This window comes from Sciurus vulgaris (genome assembly GCF_902686455.1).
Source record: "Sciurus vulgaris genome assembly, chromosome: 10".
Classification (NCBI taxonomy): Eukaryota; Metazoa; Chordata; class Mammalia; order Rodentia; family Sciuridae; genus Sciurus; species Sciurus vulgaris.
Window position 1 is genome coordinate 13,684,637 of NC_136470.1, and position 24,553 is coordinate 13,709,189.

General features: G+C 35.0%; 2 protein-coding genes across 2 annotated transcripts; both read left to right on the forward strand.

Annotated features, from left to right (window-relative positions):
* Positions 1-3,262: 3,262 nt before the first annotated feature.
* Positions 3,263-3,641, forward strand: LOC306638098 (uncharacterized protein; the record flags this gene model as incomplete). The annotated part of the gene is made up of 1 exon (XM_079101200.1): positions 3,263-3,641. The coding sequence occupies one exon, from the start codon at positions 3,263-3,265 to the stop codon at positions 3,536-3,538; it is 276 nt and encodes a 91-aa protein (XP_078957326.1). The 3' UTR covers positions 3,539-3,641.
* Positions 3,642-12,716: 9,075 nt separating this feature from the next.
* On the forward strand, positions 12,717-13,016 carry LOC306638094 (uncharacterized protein; the record flags this gene model as incomplete). The annotated part of the gene is made up of 1 exon (XM_079101196.1): positions 12,717-13,016. One exon carries the CDS (start codon positions 12,717-12,719, stop codon positions 13,014-13,016), a length of 300 nt encoding a protein of 99 aa, XP_078957322.1.
* Between the last annotated feature and the right edge of the window lie 11,537 nt (positions 13,017-24,553).

Below are 24,553 nucleotides of genomic sequence, written 5' to 3' on the forward strand. Positions count from 1 at the left end.
GAGGTGCTCTCTGAAAAGCTCATGTGTTAAGGAATGCAGGTCTGTTAAGAGGTGAAATCATTAGGTTATAAGAGCTGTAGCATAATCAGGGGATTAATTCATCTGAAGCATTAATGATTTGAATAGACTACTGACTGGTAACTGTTGCCAGGTGGTGAGAGGCTGGAGGAAGTAGCTCACTGGGGGTATGCTCTTGGGGATTATATTTTGTCCCTGACTGCTTGCTCTTTCTTTCTCTCTGCTTCCTAGCTTCCATGGGCTAAGCAGCTTTCCTCTGCCATATGATTCTGCACTGATACTCAATGACCATTTCAGGCCCAGAGCAATGGAGTAGGTAGACCATGAGCCAAACCTATGAAACCATGAATCCCTAAAGAAAAAAAAAAACCTTTTTCTCCTCTAAGTTGTTCTTTTCAGGTATTTTAGTCATAGTGATGCAAAGCTGACTAACGCACTGCCATATGTCATGGTATCAAGTGTGGGTAGATCAGATATGAAAGAGGGATTTTCTGAGTTTCCATAACACCATCTTCACAATATCTTTAATAATTTTTCAGTAATAGTGTGGCAAATTACGTGCAATGTTGCTCTCAGTAGAAATTGTTTTGCATAAACCAAAAATAACACCAACAGCAAAACTCATGAATGTCTTATTTTGTTAACATAGTGAAGACTTTGCAGCCCAAATCCCTCTATGGTTAGGTCAAGATTTTCATAATCACATTATATACGTTGAATACAGTTTTTGTGACCAAGTTTTTTTTTTTTTTTTTTTGGAGGGGGAGAGGTGCTGGGTATTGAACTCAGGGGCACTTGACCATTGAGCCACACCCCCAACCCAAGTTTGTATTTTATTTAGAGACAAGGTCTCACTGAGTTGCTTAGCACCTCACTTTTGCTTTGAACTCATGATGCTTCTACTTCAGCCTCCTGAGCCACTGGGATTACAGGTTTGTGCCACCATGCCCGGCTTGACCTAGTTTTAAAGTCCTTCCTCACTGAAATCTTAAACTTATGTTCTATGATGAGATTTTATGAAGTCACAGAAATTATGTGAACAACAACTGATTCAAATTGTTTTGAGTTTATCAACACTCTCAAATTCCTGTGGTCAGTTGCAGGTGAGGAAGACATTCTGTATGATGTTGGGTTTTGCCTAAAATATAAGATCAATATTGCCCAATATCTCTTTATAAACATAACAATTCATTCCACTTCATATACATAACTCAAGTGACATCTTAACAAGATACAATATTAAGAATGCACAAGTATATTTTTATTAGTCTCACATCAAATTCTATCTCAATTAACCAATATCTATCCTTATCCCTTCCCAGGTAAATTCAACAAAATTGAGACTTTTAGCTTTCTTTTTTTTTTTTTTTTGGTGGTGATGGGGATTGAACTCAGGACTTTGTGCATGCAAGACAAGCACCATCTAAGCTATATCCCCAGTCCCCAGACTTTTAGCTTTTATGAAAGCAGAATTGCATTAAAGATTTCACCGTCCTCTCCTCCTGAAGTGAATCTCAATGTACAGTGGTGTGGTATTGATGGGGAGGGAGCACCTTCCCCTGTCCTCTGCTGACATCTGTAGATGGCAGTGCATATTGCCATTTTCAATAGCCATAATCAAATAACTGGTGGATCCATTACTCAGCATTCAGTGCTCCATTCTATGGCTCTGTAGTTAGAAAAGTCTTGGTTGGCCGAGGAAAATCAGTGAGCCTGCATTTAGGTCTGCATGGGTGGAGTTAGATTTGGTCATTACATCTCTATCTGTTTATGCTGTTGGGGAACTCATTGAAAAGGAGCGTGCTTTTTTCTGCTGTTAGATGCATAGCTTTATTGGAGGGTTTCTCCTCCTTCTGTTGCAATGGTACCACCTTAAATAAAGACTGAACGAACTGTGTCTGTGTTTGTTAAACTCATCAACACTCCAATAAAGCTACATCCATGAAAAAAGAAATGGTATGAAAAATATTATAATAAAAAACATTATCCTGGTACCTACTGTGTGCTAAACACAGTTCTAAGTGTTTGACATGGGCTAATTTGATCCTTAAAATTGTCTTGTGAGGTAGGTTTTATTACCATCGCATTTGAAGATGGGGCAGCTGGAGCACACAATTATGGTGGTTACACAGCTATAAATGATAAAATTAAAATTTGAACCACAGAGGTATTCCAAATGTATAGCTCTAAACGCTCTACTGATTTGTATGAAGTCATTATGCTAAGAACATAAGTTCGGAGGGTGAGTTGCCTTAATCATTGAATTCATTTCTGAGTTTTATTGTATAAGTAAACAAAAATACTCGCCAACAGTAATATTTCTCTCATACTCTGAAGTCTTATTAAGAACTTCTTGTTTGTTGGTGAAAATCTACTCGGTTTAATGAAATGGCATCTGTGCTATTTTTATTGTTTCAAGTAAAGAAAATGCCTGTACTCACCTTTAAGTCAGAACACAAATATAACAAATGCCTTGAAATTTCAAGGAAGCTTTTTCATGAAAATTGAGTTCTATAAAAAAAATGAAATCTCAACATTTCCATTTTCTGCTTATGGCTTCAGGTTATAAACTTGAAGCCGAGGGGAAAATATTTGGTGTTTTTAAAACATTTGCAAAGGGAAATATGGATATAAATGAGAAAGAATAGTTTTCTCTGGCCTGGTGCTTCAGGATTTCAAACTATTGAACTGAGACTGAGTGATCCTTTATGGACATTAGTAATAAAATATTTCTCATGTAAAAATGAAGAGAATCTCCAGTGGGGGGAAATGGGTTTGGAGCACTAGGGCAGAGAGGAAGATGCTCAAACTTAATTGTAATTATCACCACCTACTGGATGTCAGTAAAAACTTGGTGAAATTATTAGCTGCCTGGATCAAGATAGTTTGCCTATTAAAAAATGCTATTTCTTGCCCTAAAGCTTGTTTATAACAAGAGTAATTTAAGTATCTGGTGTGGGTAGGGTTTTGAAGATGAGACACTGAATCACATTAATGACCAACAAGTGAATCAGATGTGGCCAAACAACAGGAAATTTCCTTAGTATCTCTCATGCCAGGCTTTAAAAACATGTCAACAAATTATTCAGATTGTTTCTGCAAAATAGCCAATGATGTGAGTTGTGTGGTGGGTTCCACGCACACTGAAGGCATATAAAAGGGCCTCTTCAGGGAGAATTGTCCAGACTCAAGTCATCTCCACTCCTTCTCTACCCAAGGACAACCTCTCCACTCAACCTACACCATGTGCGGTGGCTACTATGGAAACTACTACGGCGGCTGTGGCTATGGAGGCTGTGGCTGTGGCTATGGAGGCTATGGTTATGGAGGCCTAGGCTATGGTTATGGAGGCCTAGGCTATGGCTATGGAGGCCTGGGCTATGGCTATGGAGGCCTGGGCTGTGGCTATGGCTGTGGCTTCCGCAGACTAGGCTGTGGCTATGGATATCGCTCCCACTCTCTCTATGGCTGTGGTTATGGATGTGGTTCTGGCTGTGGCTCTGGCTTTGGCTATTACTAATGAGGACACCATGGAAGACACTCACCCCTCTACCTGTGGCATCGAAATTCACCAATTCTGAACCCCACCTGTTCTGAGCCTCACACTTTGGATGATGATGACCCGGCAAAGGGAGTCAGTTGTTGGCCTGTATGGAACCTACTAATTCCCTGGAATTTTCCTGCAAAAGTGGGACCAAGTGAAATTCTCACGAGACCTCACAGTTCTGTTCTGGTCATTGGTGTCAGAGCAACTGCCTTAATGACTTTCAAGGTGGGAGTTGTTCTCTGTTATCCTAATAAATTTGTTTAACCTGTAAGAGATATTTTGTCAGTCATTTGGTATTCCACATTACTCACAGTTTTTCATTCAGGCTTGTAATAAAGTTCATAATTGAACTTTATGAATTGATGGTTTTTCTTACTTTTCCTAGACTGGTTTCTTTACCATTTCAAAGATCAGCTAAATTAGGAACATAACTTACATTTTATAATCTTCACTTTCCTTTTCTCCTTTTGAGGTAATAATGCATGTGTTTCAGGGTGATTTTCAACACTGAATCCAGTGTTATTTATATGCTACTTTATGTATTGCCTGGCAGATGGTACATAGTAAGGAAAAACAATTTTTTCAACTTTAATATAAATATATCTTAAAATAAAGTTTTTCCTGTATTCTCCATATTTTTTTAACCAGAGATATAGACTAAGTAAAAATTTTATAAGCTAGTCCATCCTAATAGATCACAAAAGTGGTTGGCCTTAATGGTAAGCAATAAAATTTAGTTAAGACACAATTTGAGGAATAAACTAAGATGTTCAAGGTCTTACAAGTTTGCAGATCAAAACTCTGGATGGGACTGTGGTCATACCCAGGCGTGGTTAGGGAAGGATCCACTTTGAAGTTCATGTAATTGTTGGCAGAATTCACTTCCATGCAGAGGTGGGCATGAAAGGGTCATTTCCCTGATGAGAATTCGCTGAGTCCCTTGCAGACTATATTCTGGAGGCTACTCTCAGGAACAGAAGGTGTCCACAGCTCCTTGCCCAGTAGTTTCCAAACATAGCTGCTAGTTTTGTTAAAGGCAGGAAAGAACGAGAAGATGCTCCAACAAAATGAGGGCTACAGCTAAGGTAACAAAAATCACACATGCTTGTCCTACTCTGGGGGTTAGAAGCATGTGGGGGGTCTCACCCACACACAGGGAGCATCTCACTCAAGACCACTAACTTGAGAGGCAGGAATTCAGAGGGCATGTCGAGAAACTGCCTACCACAAATTCTGTGTTCTCTGTCCCTCAGAATAGGGGTTAGGAAGTGGTTCTTCATTTTCAGTGCTCTTAATGATTTACAGAATATTGGGATTTTCTAGTCTTTGAAGATATGGTAAAATGCTCCTGAGAAATCATCTGGGCCTGTTTTTCTGTGGAGTATTTGTAAATATTCATATATAAAATATATATTGTGTAAATTCTTAATAATTTTCCCCATTACTTCCAAGGAAATTGATCTATGATTTCTAAATCTAATGATTCACACTGATACGTTCCTTCCCTAGGAAATTACCTGTTTCATTTTTATACACTGCAGTCTGCAAAGTATTCTCCTGATATGTCAAATTTCTTCTATTTCAATTTTTATTTCCCTTTTTTTTTTTTTTTTGATCTTGTGTATGGTTTCTCCATTTCATCTTGACTGAGAGAGTAATTTGTACCTCTGTTTCTTTCAAATAATAGTACTTTGCCTTACTATTTAAATTTTCCTTTTATTCTATTCTCTACTTGACTTGTTTTTTGCTTTTATATTTATTATTTCTATCCTTGGGCATTCTTTAGTTTACTTTCTGTCCCTTACAAAATTTTTAAAATCACATATTAATATTCTTTCATTTCATGGAGAAAAGTTTTTATTTATAAAACAATTTTTCTCTAAATATTGCTTTATATTTCTCAAAGATGTTGTGGTGGACTATTTTCATTAACATTAATTTTTTAAAATTCTGTAATTTCATTTGTATATACCCTCGTTCACCTAGGAATTTTCACTTTTCAGGTTAAATGGTTTTTCCATTTAAAAAAAATTGTTAGTAATTCTTAATTTCTTTGCTTGGAGATTTTGGTAGTTGATATTTCTAACTTATGATGCTCACTGATGTTTTCTTTGAAACATGATTGTTATTTGTGGATATTCTGTGGGGACTATTCTAGGGGCATAAAAGTCAATATATATCCGTAGAGCCTTTATTGTCTGTATTGTTTAGGTCTTCTCTCTGCTTACTTATCTTTTGCATTTGATCAATTTTGTCCTGAGAGTGATAATTTAAATTTTTATGGTGTGTTTGTTTCCTAGCACCATATATCTGTATTTTTATCTTCATAAAGAAGGTTTTTCTGTTATTTTCTGCATAAATATTTATGCATATTAATTTTGTAATTTGCATGGCTTTTGAGTCAAATTGAAAATGTTTTATTTAATATATAAATTTAGCCTATTCATTTATATGGATGTCACTGACATGTTTGGTAATATTCTTTATGCCTTTTATTAAATAGTTCAGAGTTTTTATTTTCTAAATGATTTAAGTTTTCCTATTTTGATGTTAATTTTCCAGGGAAAATTATTCTCATAATTTCCAGGGGAAATTATTCTCAGTTGGTAGCATTGACTTCATTTACAGATATTTTGCAATAAATCCATGTGCCAACTGTTAATTTCTGTCTTGTTATTGATTTTTGGTAGTGGTATGATTTACATGATTTCTAACTTAATGAAATGCTTCCACCAAAATAATAAAGTTCATTTTAGTTAACGTGTTCTGTTTTGTTTGTGATGGTACAAGTTGTATACCTTCAAAATTGTTTTAACTTTGTTTTGGGGGGGTCCTAATTTTTTTCCTTTTACTTATTTTTCTTTCACTACTCAATTTCCAAAGACTGCTCCTCCCATCTCTTTATACTTTTCTTCTTAAGAAGTTACGAGTTTTTCTGGGCATCTTGGTGCATGCCTATAATTCTAGCAATTCCAGAGGCTGAGGCGAAATGATTGTAAATTCCAGGCCAGACTCAGCAAAAATTAGTGAGGCTCTAAGCAACTTAGTGATACCCTCTTAAAAAAAAAAAAAAAAAATTCTGGATATGTGGCTCAGTGGTTAAGCACCCCTGAGTTCAATTCCTGGTACAAAAAGAAACCCACAACCTCCCCTAATGTAAATTATGAGTTTTGCCAACTGCATACTTTCCAACTCCTTTCCTGTAGTCTATTTCCTTTTCTACCCTGATCCCTTTCCTTTGCTTTTTCCTCTTCTCCTGTTCTCCCTCCCTTCTTCCCATTCTTCCTGGACCTTGTATTTTTAGATGCAGAGTGAGTTATCCTTTAGTGTAGGTTTTTTCAAAGGACCTCTAGTCTTGTTTCTAGTCACTCCACTGTCTTCCTGAATTTTTTCTGTTTGTTTTAAGTCACCACAAAGTCTAGAAGCAGGACAGGATGGAGTAAAAGAGAGTTCATGTATAAGTTTTATAATTTAATTTGTTTTGCTGAAGTTAGTCAAACTTTGATTTTCATTTTTGCTGAGTGTGTGATTTTTTTCATGTAGTTTTTAATTGCATTCCTTTGTTGTGAGTTGAATTGTATTGCCCCCCAAAACATGCTGATATCTTTACCCTTAATATTTCTAAATGTTTCCTTATCTAGAAATAAGGTCTTTGCAAATGTAACCAAGTTAAAATGAGGTCAGATATTGGAGTTGACCAGATCCAGTGAGTGGTGTATTTGTTAGAAGTCTATATGAAGACAAAGGAACACAGAGACTCAGAGAATATGCACATGAAGACAGAAGCAGAAATTGGAATTATATTGCCGCAATTGGAAATATATTGTTAAGGAGCATCAAAGATTGCTGGTAACTACAGGATGGTAGAAGAAATAATGAAAGATTCTTCTCTAGAGCTTCAGAGATAACATACCCTGCTGATATCTGGTTTTCAGACTTCTAGCCTCCAGAACTGAAAAAAAAAAAAAACTTTGTATTTTTTAAGTCCTCTGAGTTGTGGTAATTTGCTAGAGCAACCCAAGAAACACATGTACCCTTCTTGCTATTCAGCATTTTTTTTTCCAAGAAAGGTCTTTGGAAGACCTTTGTTTACTGCTCTTAGCAAAATTGCCTTTACTACTTTGAACATACTTACAATGGCTTCTTTGAACTATGTCTGATAAGTCTGATGTAAGAAACTTGGTACAGATTCACTTTCTATTTCCTGATGGTATTTGTGGATGTGTGTGTGTGTGTGTGTGTGTAAACCACATATTTTCTTTTCATATCATAATTATTTTGAAAACTGGACCTTTTAGATTGTATTATGTAGCTACACTGGATATGCTTCACTGTTTACTTCTTTATTTGTTTAGTGACTTGACTAGACTCAAAGTTAATGAAATTTATTTCTCCTGATGTGAAGTCTCCCATGTCATTCTGTAGAAGATGCAGTCTATGATTTGTGCAGTATCATCCTGAAATTTTATTTGAGTCCTCTTAGAAGCTTTTTTGCCTTGATTATTCTGTTAAATACTTGATCTTTCTTGCCTTTCACTTTCAACTGTTAAGTTTGTTAATTTCAACTAAATATGATATGATTTTCTAAAATGTGCTTGCGCATCAATTGCTTCATGGATTTAATTAAATTTTATCTCCTTATTTCAAGTATGTGATACATTATTATTAACTAAAGTCACTTTGTTATCACTAAATCCCCAGAAATTATTCATGTTATCAGTGAACTTTTGTGCACTTGAACAGTGTTTCCCCATTTTCCTCAAATCTCGGTTTCTCGTAACCACCATTCTATTGTCTGAGTTTGTTAAGAAATTTATATCTTAACAACACACACACACACACACACACACACACACACACACACACCCAGAGTCTACTGTGTGAGGTGATGATAAGTTAATGAGCTACACACACCAAGTTATGTTGCACACCTTAAATACATGCAATGATTTGTCAACGATATCTGAATAAGGCTCTAAAATTAACAAATCAATTTAGGATCATTAGGTATAATTTTTGAGGTCAATCTTAATTTATTCTGAACCCACAGGAGCTATTATTATTTGTGTTATCTCCTGTTTCTCTCTGGTAAACTAAGTGACATATGGCTTAACTGGTTGCTTTCATGGAGAAACCAGGTTTCTCTTGATTACTTATCAACATCTGAATTGTTTTAAGTATACCCTTAAGATTGAATTTCCAATACATTTTAAAGATAGACTAATTCATTTGAGGAGATGTTCATACTCCTGTGCTCTTTTGGACTAGATTACTTAGAAAAATTAATATACATGAAATTTCTACAGGTTTTCAAAAGATACTATCCTCAATGAAAAAATGAATTTAGATATTTACCTTATTAAAACTGGCTGATAGTTTATGTAAATCAGATAATAGTAACAACTTCAAACGAGTGTTTTCTAAATTGGTGGATACTCTAGGTCATTTCACTAAAACATTTTCAGATAATGGATTGTAAGTCTAAGATGCAGCTGTCACTGTGTGTTTGAGCAGACGTCATTATCACAAATAATATATAAGGAAAACATAGTACCTCATAAGAGTACGACCTAAAGGCACTGGTGATCTTTAGTTCTCAAGAGAAGACAGAAGACCAGTATCTTCTTTGGCAGCCTGAGTGTTAATAGGCCATCCACAGCTACCATTTCACTCCCATAGCCATAGCCAAGGTCACCCCAGTAGATGCTGCAGAGCTTATTGTGTCAGGAATTGAAGGCCCAGCTCTATAGCAGAGGCGGGTTCCAAAATTTTAAGTTTCTAATCTGAACAGAGCTTGGTAAACCAGCTGAGTGGTATGTAGGGCAAACCACAGGCACTGTTGGGTTCACATTCCAAACTAATAGGCATTGAAGCCATCTAAAATACTTCTCATAACCAGTATATCCAAGATAACTTCGCTGTGTGTCAGGATGCTTGTAATAAAATCACCTGCCTTTAACAACAAAGTTTTCTTTGCTTACCTTGATGATGACTTGTTTATTTCAGAAACCAGATTTAAATTGGTTACCAGCTACCCATAGAACATATAATCCAAGTAGATTATACCTATTAAAATATCTTAGATTTATTTAATAATATCCTCCTTTCTATCTGAAATATGATGAGGTGAGAACAAAAGTGTGGCTTCAAAAGGGAGGGGAAAGATGCAGATTAAAGAGAAGACAGGGTGGCAGGATTCACTTCTAAGTGTTGAATAATGAAGTCTTTCATTTGTTTTCAGTGAGTGGGGCAATATTGCACACTTTGACTTGTACTTCAGATAATTCATTTTCAGTTATAAGACCTATAAGTCATGGCAGAGACACAGTTTAACTTCTATTTATCCTACATATATAGAAAGAGATAGGTTTGCTCTATTAGGAATCATGATTGAAATTGATTACAGAAACTCTCAAATGTTTATTAAAATCATGTATCCATTACTCTATGGAGCACTGAAAAAGTCATATATTTTCTGATATTCTTGATCAAATGTACAATCCCAATTTATAAGAAAACTTCAGACAAATCCAAATTGGAGAATATTCTACAAAATATGACTATTTAAAATTGTCAAGGCCATGAGAGTAAAGGGGAACTCCCACCAGGTGGAGAAGACTAAAGAGATGTGACAAGCAAACGCAATGTGAATTTGACCCTGAAACAGAAGGAAAGGACACAAAAATAATAAAAATGGTGAAATAGCATCTCTATTTAGGATATTCAGCAAAATTAATTTCTTTGATTTATTATTATTCTGTGGTTGTGAAAGGTGTTAACATTAGCAGATGTTGAGTGATATACACTGTGCATGTTCATTTTATGTATAGTAACATTGGAAATAAAAATTGAGATTACATTTGGGGAACAGGGTAACAAAGGGATCCATCTGAACAGAGTTCGAATAGAGACTAGGGACTATTGGGGGTGACCACCACCCAGCTGGGAACTACTAAACTTGGGGAGAAACATGAAGAGAGAAAAAGAAAGGACTCTTTGAAGTAGCAGCTGGTGAGGTTGGAATTAAATCAAATGCTATGATAGGATGAGGGTAGAGGATGGAGCATCTTTCAGGAGAGAAAGAAGGGTTTATTGAATCTGAATGTTGTTCAGAGTTTGAGGACAGTGATGACTGGATCTCTGGATTTGACAGGACTTAGGTTTTGATGATCCTTGAAAAAGCTGTTTCAAGAGAGTACTGGGGACCAGAGACCAAAAAATATGAGCAGAGTAATACAGCAATTGTATTATGCTGCCATGAAAATATGCTTAGGAAGTTTTGCTAGGAAACGAAAAAAAGAGAAGTGAGGATTGCTTCTAAGGATTTGTTGGTTTTGATTATGGATATACATGAGAATTGAATATATTCAGAAAAATACACTAGAAAAAATGTAAAACAAAATGAATGGCATGTCATACAGTGCAAAATTTTTCACTGCTGTGATTAGAGAGGGGTGAGAGAAATTACTTCCTGAAAATAAATTTAAGGAAGAAAAAATAGCAAATGTTGTTAACAGGGACAATGTGTTAAACAAAAAGCAATGTATCAATATATCTTTTAATACAATACAAAAATTATTATAATTAATTTATTAATTATAGTTGTTTATTTTTTTAAAGTTCCCGATGCAATTCAGTTTTATCAATTTTAGTGATGTTCTAAGAACATAGTCTAGAGAAATAGTGAACCTTGTGCTATGTCAACTACTCTTTTCACCACAAAGTTATTGTTCAAATGGTTCTGCACCAAGAGAGCTGAGGCTATTAGTATTTTCTCTATTATAGATTTGAGTATGAGGTAGTGAAGAGGTTGTATGGTTCTAATATCTTGATCCAGAAGATAATAAAAGGTCACAGTCATTTATTAATTTCATAAAAATGCACCCACCAAGGAAGAAACACGGAAACAACATTCAAAATACACAATGGATGAATAAATGGATGAGATCCTATAATCCTTGGTATGAAAATGTTTTTCTGTATCATTAAATCAATTTTTCTCTTTCTCTCTCTCTGATCCAATATAAACCAACTCCAAATCCCAATCCGCAACTCCGCCTAAGAGTTCATGAAGGAATATATTAAAATAATATTTTGCCTAAAAACTGGCAGAGTGATATCAGAAATATGTCTGGAATACCAGGAACTCATGAGAACGTGTGGATAATGCTTCCTTCCCACATTCTTTCAATTAAAGACACAGAGGTATATTTTTAAATTTTAATATGGAAAAACTACTCCCCCTTTCTCTGGCTCCCTAATAGGATGTTATTGCACTGACTTGAAATGGTGACAGTCAGTACTCATGGGCTATGCAGGAGAGCTATGCACACTCTATTTAGAAAGGGTACTGACTAGGGGCTTTGAGAAAGAAACAGTTCTGTTCAATTCACTGATAACCTCAAACATGTGATGTTAAACCAATGGAATAGCTACTTAAGGATAGTAAGTAATCACTAGATATGAAATTCAAAAAAATAAGTAAATACAGAAATTAGATTCCAGAGCATAACATGTATTTTCCCATCTTTCAGTAGAATTTGAAACTTAAGTAGAAGAGTAGAATGCATTTTGCTCAAAGTTGGCAATTAAAAACTATTGAAGTTTTAACTAGTTGTGCTATCAACTTTATGGGTATGAAAGATGTATTTGGATTCAGTACAAAGAAGGAAATCTGGAAAAAGAGGTTGATTTGAATCAAGAGAAGAAAACTTATGAGTCTAAAGGATTGTTTTCTGTGAAGTATTTTTATAAGGAATGAAAATATTGAGGCTGTGGTAAGCAGACTGTAATGGATAAAGGTAGGCTTTTGTTATACAGAGGATACGTAAAGGAGGTTAACATGGAGGTCTACTCTGAGGCAGGACTGGATGAGTGTGAATTGTCTGCTTTTACTGGAGACTTCAATTGGGTCAGGGGACTCAAATCACTGAGGAAAAGCAAGCTTCTTTAATAAACCTAAGGGTTTATCTTACTGTTGAGAAACAACAACACAATTAGGTTAGTCATAAAACTAGCCAGGGACAAGAGGGCATGTGGTGGGTCCCACCCACACTGAGGGCATATAAAAGGCCTTCTGCAGGGAGAAATGTTCAGACTCAAGTCACCTCCACTCCTTCTCTACCCAAGGACAACCTTGACAACCAACACCATGTGTGGCAGCTACTATGGAAACTACTACGGCGGCCGCGGCTATGGATGCTGTGGCTATGGTGGCTGTGGCTATGGTGGCCGTGGCTATGGAGGCTGGGGGTACGGCGGCCTGGGCTATGGCTATGGAGGCCTGGGTTATGGCTATGGTGGCCTGGGCTATGGCTATGGAGGCCTAGGCTATGGCTATGGAGGCCTAGGCTGTGGCTATGGCTGTGGCTATGGATATGGCTCCCGCTCTCTCTGTGGCTGTGGCTATGGATGCGGTTCTGGATATGGATCTGGTTTTGGATACTATTGAAGACACGATGGGAGACTCTCAACTTCTACATCCATGGCACTGGATTTACCAATGTTGAATCCCACATATTCTGAGCTTCATGCATGGGTGATTACAAGTTCCTGATGTGATTTTGCTGAAGACTTGCACCCTAGTGCCCTAAGGATCTGATATCTCAGACTTTTCCTTTTCTAGATTTAACTCCTGAAATTTAAGAGAGCTTGGAACTTGTTCTGTAGAGTCCTGCATTTTCTCTCATTGAGAGGATGCTGTGACAGATCCTGCATTTTGATTTTCATTCAGGACCCATTCTTTTGTTTTCCTAATAAACTTATTGAATTTCCTAATATGATCTTGATTTTCTTTATTTTATGTCCAGTATTTTGCCATCCCCTCTATTCTTATTAAACAAAATGTCTGCATTATTTAGGATATATAATGCTTCATTATTTCTACCTCAGTTGTTCTACAAATCTTTGATTTGTGACATTAAGAAGGCGGCGATCTTCACAGTCCTCAATTTTCTACTATGTTTCAACTATGATATACATTATGTTGAGTTATTGTTAGAGGAAATGGTGTAATATTGGTCAATTTAGTCAAATATTGGCTGGAAATAGTATCTACAAGTGTTTTACAATGAAGATTGGAATGACATTCCTTTGAAGACATGAATGTTGGTGTATGATTGCTGCTTCTAATCTTCGGTGTGGGTCTATTTAAGGAAAGAGTATTTTTTATACTTTTCCAGCTCAATCAGTAGAGAAGTTCAAACTAACCTAGGACTATTCCCAGCTAACTTTTACACACTCTCCTTTGGTTTAAAAGTTTAGTTTTGAAAATGTAACATTAGTTCTAACCCCCATAATGTCTTTCAGAGCCATTTGACAATATTCTACATTCTCTGTCTTGAGATATTCCTTCCTTCTGATTTGAGTTCTCACAATTTGTACCTGTAATAATTTGCATTCCTATCAATTTCCTGTGACTCATGTTTATAAATCTGACAATCATCTTTTCTCATGTTGAATTTCTGAATTTTACTTAAGCATGAGTGAATTTAAGTGTTATATTTAGTACAGAGAAGTGGATATGTCCCAGTTCATTTCAGTAGGTCCATAGTCATAAAATTGTTGATTCATAAAGGAAAAAAAGTATTTCTGGAATTATCCAAACCCACAGAGAACATGTTTTCTCTAGTTATGTTTATATAAGCACTTGTTTTCTTATTTACTTTATTCTCAAAACTTAGATTTTATATTTCATATTAAATGGAACTTTGAATGGTCTGTGCTTATATGTCTCAGGAAATAGTAGACTTTAAAACCATTTTTGGCCTATTTCTGGGTCTTAATCCTGAATACTAATAATGTTTTAAAAATAGACTCTTAGGCTAAGACTGCAGTTGATTATGGTTTTCTAAGATATGTACCTGAGTCAGTCACAAGGCCACCTGAAATTGATTAGAATTCTTGGAAGATCTGACATTTTGAGTTTGAAGTTAAATGCCAAGATTAATGTTCTCAGATAAACATATACTCTACACTGATGTTGATTCATTCACTTCTTTGTAGTTATCAAATTATGATTATCTCCTATTGCACTTGAAATGCACTTGATATTTTGCATTTTACACTATTCTTTATTTGTGTCTCTCTTTTCCCCACAGTAAAGAACCTCTACCTCAGCAACATTGCTGCATTTACATTATTTAATAGTCTACCCAAAACACTTCCCAAATTGCTACACTAAAACAGAAAACATAGATCTGCCTCTTAATGGCTTTTGGCAAATTATATCTCTTTGGCATTGGTATTTTCATATAAAAAGTATGTAGGATGATAGAACCTACATTCTGGGGATGTTATTAGACATAAATATATTAAGATACACAAAGTCTTAGGACAATGTCTAGTATTTAATAAATATAACTTTTAACTATTATATATGCATGTTTTTGATACTTGAATATAAAGTATTATTTTGTACTTATTGTATGTTATTTATAGAATTCATGTCAAAATTCTGTTTGAATAATTTATATTTATCATATATAATAATATTGAAATAGCATTTGTCATTTATTACAGAGCAATCACTATGCCTGGTTTTCATATATGAATTTAATCCTCATGAAATTTCTTATGTTACACAAACCTCAAAAGAGCTCTATGATACCTTAGAAGATCTCCATTCAAAAACTGAGTAAATGAAAAAAATTCATCAATTTTTATTTGGCAGGCTTAGCATGACAAAAGACAAAGTTCATAGTCATTAACTAGGTGTCTCTTTATATTTTAAGTAAAAATTATTTTTATTTGTTAAACATTTATAACTTTTTCCTCACCAAAATGCAAAATAATATTTTAGAAAAAATTGTTATTAGTATAATTTAATAGTTAAAAACTATTGTATAATTAAAATGTATTTAAAGAACAAATTCATTTTTTACCTCCTCCCTCTAATAAAAATTTGCATTCTTCCATCCTCCTTTATTTTCCAACTGTTCCTTTACTTGTGAAATTACAATGTTCTTGCCTTGGACCTCTATAATCTTTTCTGCACATCTTTTACTTTTTGGCATGATTTTTGTCTTTGTATGCTTTGTTCCAAACTCTAGGATAATTTCTTAATCTCTTCCCCTCTTCTTGCCACTGGTTAAATTTTCTGCCTTCGATAATTTTATACTTTGCAAGTTTTTCATAATAAATATATATTTCCCTTTTTGAGACTTTGCTATTTGCTTGTATACTTGTTTTAACTTTACACATTCAAAGGCTCTTAGATATTATGAATTTTAGAATTTCAAATATTGTGTTCAAGTGTTCTTCCTTCATTTTTACAGTGCTATTTTGAAAGTTGGCTCTTTCTGAGTCTTTGATCCTTTTATTTTGACATCTGGTTATTTTCATGGACTATTCTTTAAAAACATCAATCTACATACCCAACGCTTAGGATAACAATTTGTTCCATCAGACATTATGCATGCACATATGCAAATATTGCATATACAGACACCTTCAATGAAAATGTTTAGGTTTCTAATTTTACTTTGCCTTTTTAACAATATCTGTTATTCTCAAGACATAATCAGGAGGTAAGAGAAGTGGAGGAATTGATTCTCAACACCAGGGAAGAGCGTATCTTTCATGTTTATTGTGACAGTCCTCCTGAGGTGTGCCAGGATTTTCATGATGCCATACTTACACAAATTCTTTTACTATTCTCCCAAGATTGTTTTTCCCCTTAAGATGCTTGGAATCCTAAGGTACTATTTTTATTTTAATCCAGAATTCTTGCAATTTTTCATGAATAAGTATTAATAAGACTTTTTTAAAGCAGACATGTTATCATATATATCATTTTATATGTAGGTTTTTGATATTCAATTGATTTTTAAATGTTGCAAAGTTTTTTATTTATTTATTTTATTTTTTACAGACTGCATTTTGATTCATTGTACACCAACGGGGTACATCATTTTGCGTCTATGGTTGTGCACAATGTAGACTCGTACCATTTGTGTAATCATACAAGTACATAGGGTAATGATGTCTGTCCCATTCCACCATTTTTCATGCCCCCTCCCTCTCATTTCCTTCTACATAATCTAAAGTTCCTCCTTCTTCTCTAACCCCACCCTTGATTTATTATTCTAATAATTTTTAACAATTTTATTGAGGTATGATTGACATACTAAGACTTGTACATATTTAATGTATACAATTAACAGTGTTTGTAGACATACACCCATGAAAACATAACAATCTATACCATAATAGTTATCTATCACTTCCAAAAACTTATGCTATTACTCTGTATTATGTTATTATTGTTATACTTATTTCATTATTAGTTTAGTATATAATTACCATAGTATTTACACCGTCAGCAAAATCTTAAGTATGAAATTACGAAAAAAAAATTATAAATAAATGTACATTTAAAAACCTACTTTTGAATAACCAATTATTCAAGCTACAACTCAAAAGGGAGATTAGAAAATACCTCAAGACAAATGAAAACAAAACAATGCTAAACCTATGTGATGAAGCAGAAAGAGTCTTAAGAGGCGAGTTTATAGCAATGCACGTATATGCTAAACAAGAAGAAAGATCTCAAAGGAGCAACCTAAGTTTATATGCCAGGGAACTAAAATAAGAAGAAAAAACGAAGCCCAGAGTTGACAGAAGGAAAAAAAAAAATAATGAAGATCAAAGCTGAAATAAATGAAAGAGAAAAAAAAAAAAAAAGACAGTAGATCAACACACAAAAGGACAGTGGTTGGTTTTTGGAAAGACAAAATCAATAAAGCATTGGTTAGATATGCTAGGAAAAAATAAGAAGACAAATAAAATCTGTAATAAAATTGAGGACATTACTGATGCCAGAGAAGTAAAAAAGATCATATAAAACTATTAGGAATGACAAGGACAACCTATGCAATCCTATTCAACCATAGCACTGGAAGTTCTATGAACAATTGGGAAAGAACAATAAGAAAAGGCATTTGAATCAGAAAAAAGTAAAATTATCAGTTTGTAAGTGGTATGATCTTTTATACAGAAAATCCTAAAGATACTAATAAGGAAATATTATAGTTAATAAATCAATTCAATAAATATGCAGGATAGAAAATTAACAATCAAATTTCACTTTCATTTCTCTAAGTTAGCAATAAACTTTATAAAAAGGAAATTAAGAAAATAATCCTATTTATAATAGCATCAAAAGAATAAATAAGTAGAAATAAATTTAATCAAAGGTGTGAAGGACATATATTGAAAACAATAAAGTACTGATGAATGAAATGAAGTCAGACACTAATAAGTAGAAAGAAATCCTTGGCTGTGAATGAGAAGAATTAATATTATTAAAATGACTGGGTTAACCCAAACAATCTTCAGTTCTGATAAAATTTCTATCAAAATCCCAATGACAGTTTTTACAGAAATAGAAAAAATAATCCAAAAATTCACATGGACCCCAAATGACCCTAAATAGTCAAAGCAGGGTTGAAAATGGTAGCCTCATACCTCCTGATTTCAAAATATATTACAAAAGTACAGTAATCAAAACAAAATGCTACTGATTCTCCAGTAAGCAAAGAGAACCATGGAACAGAACAGATCCTGGCAGAAACCCAATAGGGGATTGTCAAATGACTTTGATGGCATTGCTAAAAATACAAAATAGGGGAAGGGGAATTTCTGATATCCGGTTAGAAAAACCTGAAAGAAAGCATGAATTGGATCCTGATTTTACACAACACACACACAAAAAAACAACTTGAGACACATTAAAGATGTAAACTTAAGACTCAAATCCTAACATGTCTGTAAGAAAAACATCAAGGAAAAATTCTTGGCATTGACTTTGGCAGTGATTTCCTGGATGTGACACCCAAAATACAGGCAACAAAAGCACAATTTAGTAAGTGGATTAAAGAAAGTTCCTGCAAATGTGTGGGTACCTTTTATTAATTTCTTTCAGAAATATAAATCTTAAAAACTTTTATAATCTTTCCTAGAAATATGTGAAAACTAAATGAATCACATTATTTTTGATCACATTTTTTAATCCTAAAATCAATGTAAATGCTATACTCTTGGTAAAATATATATTTTGATTGTATATTCAATACAGCTCTCGGAGATACTTGTTGGTGTCTATTTCAACCATGCAGATGGCTTGCTATTGCAAGCCATTGAGATTCTCAGAATGAGATCTTTCTGCCACAAGTACCAAAACTGTAATGGACCTAGAAGAGACTTCAGCTGGCATAAAAGCAACAAACACATATTCTCTGACCCAGAAATAATGAAGATATATAGATATATAAAAATATATCATGTTTGCACATGAGGTTACATGTAATGAAAAATAAAATTGGAAAATTTTTTTCTAAGATTTGACTTCTGTAAACATAAAAAAATGAATTTGCCCCATAGAAGTTTTAGATATTATGGAAATTAATGAATTTGTGACTCTTTACTCATAGCTAGTTTAGGATTTGGATGTTAGTATTAGAACACATAATAACACTGAAGCCAGAATTAAGGACAGTTAGTGTAGAAATAGGGAATCGGGTCAATTCGAGGAAATAAAGCCCTGAAGCCATCTGCCTCTGGAAGTTGGAGACTGCCCCTGGAAGAATGGAATGTCAAGAATCTCCGGAGCCCATTGATTACCAAATTTACCTGCCTTTATCAAGGACTGCGAGCCAGGAGCTGCTACTTAATGCCCCCTGGGCCCTTGCCTGCCTGAATCACCCTGGCCCTCCCCCTGCCCATGGTTTCTCACTTAATGAAAAACCAGGCCTAGTCACTTAGGCAGGAAGGAGAGATAAGTGGGGGAGAGAACTGGAGAACAAGAGAGAATTTAACCTATAAAAGATGTAGGGTGAGCACACTTCTTGGGATGTTTAGAACATCACCCTTGGCCCCCTTCTTCCTGCCAGGAGAAGTCTGTATTATTACCTTTAAATAAAACCTGCTTAATCTGCTTGCCTTGGCATGCTTCTCTAGTGTTCAATCTTCAACATTAGAAGGAGCAGAACTCGTCACCGGTAAACGGCGGTATCAACACTTATGAAGAATCCTTTAATAATGACAAGAATTATACAAGAGGTCTGTAATAAATAGTGTCTCCATAGTCAGTAGAGTCATGTTTTTCAAAACATCAGGAGTCATAGCAGGCATTTTTGGGGGCTGTGCCATGTGGGCTGTGCCGGGGTGGCGCCTGGCGGCCAGCCGGAGGTTGTTTTGATCACATCAGCAGTGAGGAGGTTGATTGATATAAGCACACCCAGGTGATTTATCACTGGCTGTGTTCAATTAGGTCCACATGCACAACACGTGCACAGGTGTTCCCAAGTGCTCCTATTCGGGCCTGCTCGTTTTAACCTTCACTGTAATAGGGCAGCTGGCTCCTCGCCTGATCTCAACTGGCGTGGCCCCACCCTCCACCTCCTGGAGGGAATGTAAGAGGGCAGTAGGCAGAAGGCTAAAAGAAGCAGCTAGCAGAGAGAAGAAGCAGCTAGCAGAGAGAAGAAGCAGCAAGTAGTAAGAAGCAGGCAGCGGCCGAAGGCAGATCGTAGATCGGAGAACTGAGAACACACCTCTAGGTCATAGATCACAGATCACAGTACACGGGACACACCACTAAGAAGTACCTCAGATAGATAGCACCTAGTTCACAGGATGGGACCTACCTCTAAGAAGAAGCAGCAGAACTCTGAGAAGAAATAGACCTCTGATAAGCGTAGCGAGCCTCTCTTTCTCTAAAAACTTCCTCTAAAAGCAAAGTCTCTCTTCCTCTCAAAGAAGCCTCTCTTCTTCTAAATAAGCAAGCAAGCAAGGCAGAAATAGAAGTAGCTTATTCCCAGTCCACCTCCGATAAATACCCACACAATTGTTGCTGCAGGTGGTAACAAACATCCACGGGATTGTTGCAGGGATAAGGCATATCTTTAGTTCCTGCAGTCAGAAATACAGCTATCACCACAACCTAGGCCACAGACGACCATAGTCATCACCAAAACAGCCTCAGGTACCAGAAGTGAAAGTTTGAGTTGAGGACTTGAACCAATTCCTTGGATTTGAGTTTCATAATCTGAATGGTAGGTGAGAAAAACTAGATAGGCTGGACTCATTTCCAAACTAATTAACCACAAGAAAAATTTCAGGAATTCATTTCTCATAACCAACATACTAAGGACTCTGCTGTTGAGTCAAGATGCCTATTATGCAATCATGTGCCTTCAATACAAAAATCGTTTTCTAAATATACAGTGTTTGCCTACTTGAGAACCCAGCCTCATGAGAACTTATAAAAAAAGTACAACCTCATTTGATTTATTATTATTATTAGTAGTAACATTGATATAATACTTATCTTTATGGAAATCAAGGACTGACAAGGGGAGATGTAGAACATCAAGAGGCTGTGGATGAAGAGTCACAAAGGAGTATAAATTGAGTGGATGTGGATGGGTATATTTTATGTTTAATACAGTGTTTTATTTTCTTGTGAAAGAAGAATTTCTTATTGAATTATTATTACACATAGAATCATAGGTGTCAAAATCTTACTGCTTCTACTGTGTTAGGACCTTATTTCATGTGTTCCTTTTGTATTTGAAAACACTTTCCATTTGAGGTTGAAATCCTACATATGCACAGAAATAGTTTGAGAATCATGGCTTTACTAGCTCAGGATATGGTCCTTGACTCAAGAATACTTTAGCTCCACAATCCTGGTATTTTTCTGATTATTTTAACTTACTACAAAATATTTCAAAGTATTTAAATTCCCTGATGACCATCAAAATTCTTATAACATTAAAATCTTAGTGACAATTTTCCTGGTGAATTTGTCTCTTATCAAATCTTAGATTTTCCTGAATCTACCAAAATCTTTATTTTAACTGGCTAATTAGAAAGACTATTATATTTCACTCTCCAAAGGCAATATACTTTTTTTGAAGGTTGGTTAGTGCATATCATTTACACTATTGCTCCTAATACAAAATAGGAATTCATGTATTTTATCTACTCATTTACTTGATTCCACATTTATCTTCCAAATTTCGATAAGATTTTGAAGTTAAAGAAAGACATTAAAAAGAAACAGAGGAACAGAAAATCAGAAAGATATATGAAATTACAAGGAATAACTCTTAAATTTTAATCAACATGAACTACTTTATAACAAACATGGGATTCCAAAATTTTGCATAGATTTTTAAGGGATCCTATGTTCTGTCTTTTTAAATTTTAGACATAAAAAAGGAATACTTATTCCTTAAAAAATATTATTTTAACTATTCTGTGTAATAAAACTATTCTACATTATTAATTTTTCATTTTTTCACTTATTACTCATACATGCATTCTGAATACTTCATTTCAAGCATATGGGATGTAGAAATGAAAGCGTCATGAAGGTACCTATTCTCGTGATTTTGGGGGATAACAGGCAATGACAGACAGACAGTAGGCAAGAAAACTGTGGACTAAATCAGGTGATATCTGATAGTGATGATAACTCATAAAATCATTTAAACCAGTTACATAATTTGTAATCATTATTTGGAGGAGTCAGTATTGGAAGGCCAGAGACTCTATAGACATGGATCTTTGATACCAGAATATGGATTAGAATTCAGCAATTCCTGAAACCATTTCAGAAAGAGGGATCTGCAGTAAAAAGGCAAGGTCTTCAGAAGAAAAGAACTTGATGTCTCTGAGGAGCTGGCCATCCACCATGTTTGAAGCATGGTACACTGGAAGGGGCGTGGTAGGAGAGGATGTCAGAGAGGTGGGATGCAGTACTGGAAGACATTTGCTGTGCATGTAAGGGAAGTCAACGAAGAATATGCTTCCAGGGGAAGACTGTGACGTTGGAAAATAAGACATGCACTGTCATGAGGCATCATGGACTCTGTTTTGGTGATGTTAAATTTCTGATGGCTATTGAAGATAAAAATGAAATTTTCAACTACACAGTTGAATATAAAATTATAAAAGAGCGAAGATAAATCACATAGGAAGGCCAAGAACAAAGTTTTGACAATGAGGTCAAGTGGTGGAAGTGAATCTTTTTTTTTTTTTAAATCCTGAAAAGAGGAAATTGGAAGCATAGGAAGAGAGTCTCATGCAGAGGATAACAAAAGGCAGTCTGTCAAGAAAGAAGAGGGAATCCAATTGACCTGGATTTTGTTCCCGAGCCTCATTAAAATGAGGACAGAGTAATGAACTGTATTTGGATGAGGTAATACTCGGCAGGGGCACTGCTTCCGTGGAGCAGCGGGTTCAAGGTTCAGAAGGTTGAGAGAAACCATGGTAAGAAAAAAAAGTGGAGGCGGATATCTAAGGCACACATTTGCAAAATTCCCTATGAAAAGGGATAGAGTATTAAGACAGTACTTTGGGAAACTAAAGGGAGTAGCTTGGAGAAATATTTGCTTTCAGTTTGTTTAGCATTAATTATACTATAGTGAAGCATTAATTATATTTCAGAGCATCAGGGTAGCAAAACCCTTTTTTTTTTTTTTTTTTTTTTTTTAAATAGAATGCCAATATATGGAAACAGGAAAAACAAGAGGATTTTTAAGACAGCAAAATTGTTTTTCATCATACTGCAATGGTGGGTGCATGCCATTAAACATTCATCAAAACCCAAAGAAGGTACAGCACCAAGAATGGACACTAGCCTGACTCTGGGTGATCAGGATCATCAGCAAATGTTCATCTGTCTTAGATGCACTGCTCTGGTTGAGAATGTCCTCAGTGAGGGAAGATGTATGTTCAGCAGAACGGGGTTATGTTGGAATTCACTCTACTTTCTGCTCAATTTTACGGCAAATCTAAACCTGCTCACAAAATAAAGTTCACCAATTTTAAAAAAGAAGTTCCATAGTTTGTAAAGCACTCATAGGCAATTATAAAAATAAATATCAGTTCCTCATAAGAGATGAATAATTCCTGAAAAGAAATTCTAGAAGAATTGCTGTAATAAATATTTATATTGGGACCTTGAGTTATATGACAAAGTAATTTCTACAGACATTTTAACTATTAAATGACTTGTCCAATGATATATTTGTTAATTAGTTTATTAGTCATATCTTTTGTAGGTCCGTGAATTTATATAATGAATACAACTTTTGAGATCTAAAACATGGCTATGATATTATTTCAACTAATGGTCATGAAAAAAAAAATTCTAAGTTGATGACTGCTGGATGGAGTCCTAAGTATGAGATTTGAGGCAACTGATATTTTTTTCAGGGGATTTAAAAAATAATATACTTAAGATTTCCTAACAGTTAACCTCTCAATGGAGGAACTGAAATAACATATGACCATAATTGTGTGTCTGTTTATAGAAAAACACTTGCCAATTATGTAAATAGAAAATGCATTAAAATGCATGAAAAATGATGGTATTTAACCTGATTATCAATAGGAAAAATTGCGAATTTCTTTTCTCTGGACTAATAAGAATTACTTATCAAGGCAGATGAATTGAGTGGATCAAAAATATCTCATGACCAACTAAAGTGGATCAACTAAAGTGCATGGGGGTCCTTGATGTGAACCCTCTGCATGGCTTCATGCACCAACCCCACCTCTCTGACTCTGCTCAGAAGAAATACAAAGAGCACAAAGCATCACTGGGGTATCACACTTCTGGAGGTTGACTTTGTAAATGTTTGTATAATCACACCTCCTTCTTGCACATTCCTAAAAGGTAGGTGTTTTAGACAATAGCATGATTCTCTTCACTTTGCTGTGTGTCTTACGAGTCTGGGTAATCAGACTGGAAATAACAAAACCATAAAATATTTTAATGGTTTTCAAGAGAGTCCCACAAGATTGATTAAAAATAGACTTCCTATTTTACATTGTATATCTTTACAAAGGAATTTACCTTCATCTAATATATCGGGGAAATCAAATATTAGAAGGAAATAAAATACCACTTAGAAAAGTGAATGATTATATCCCAAACTCTCAACAGAATCTTCTCTTGATTAGAGAGAAATTTGATTA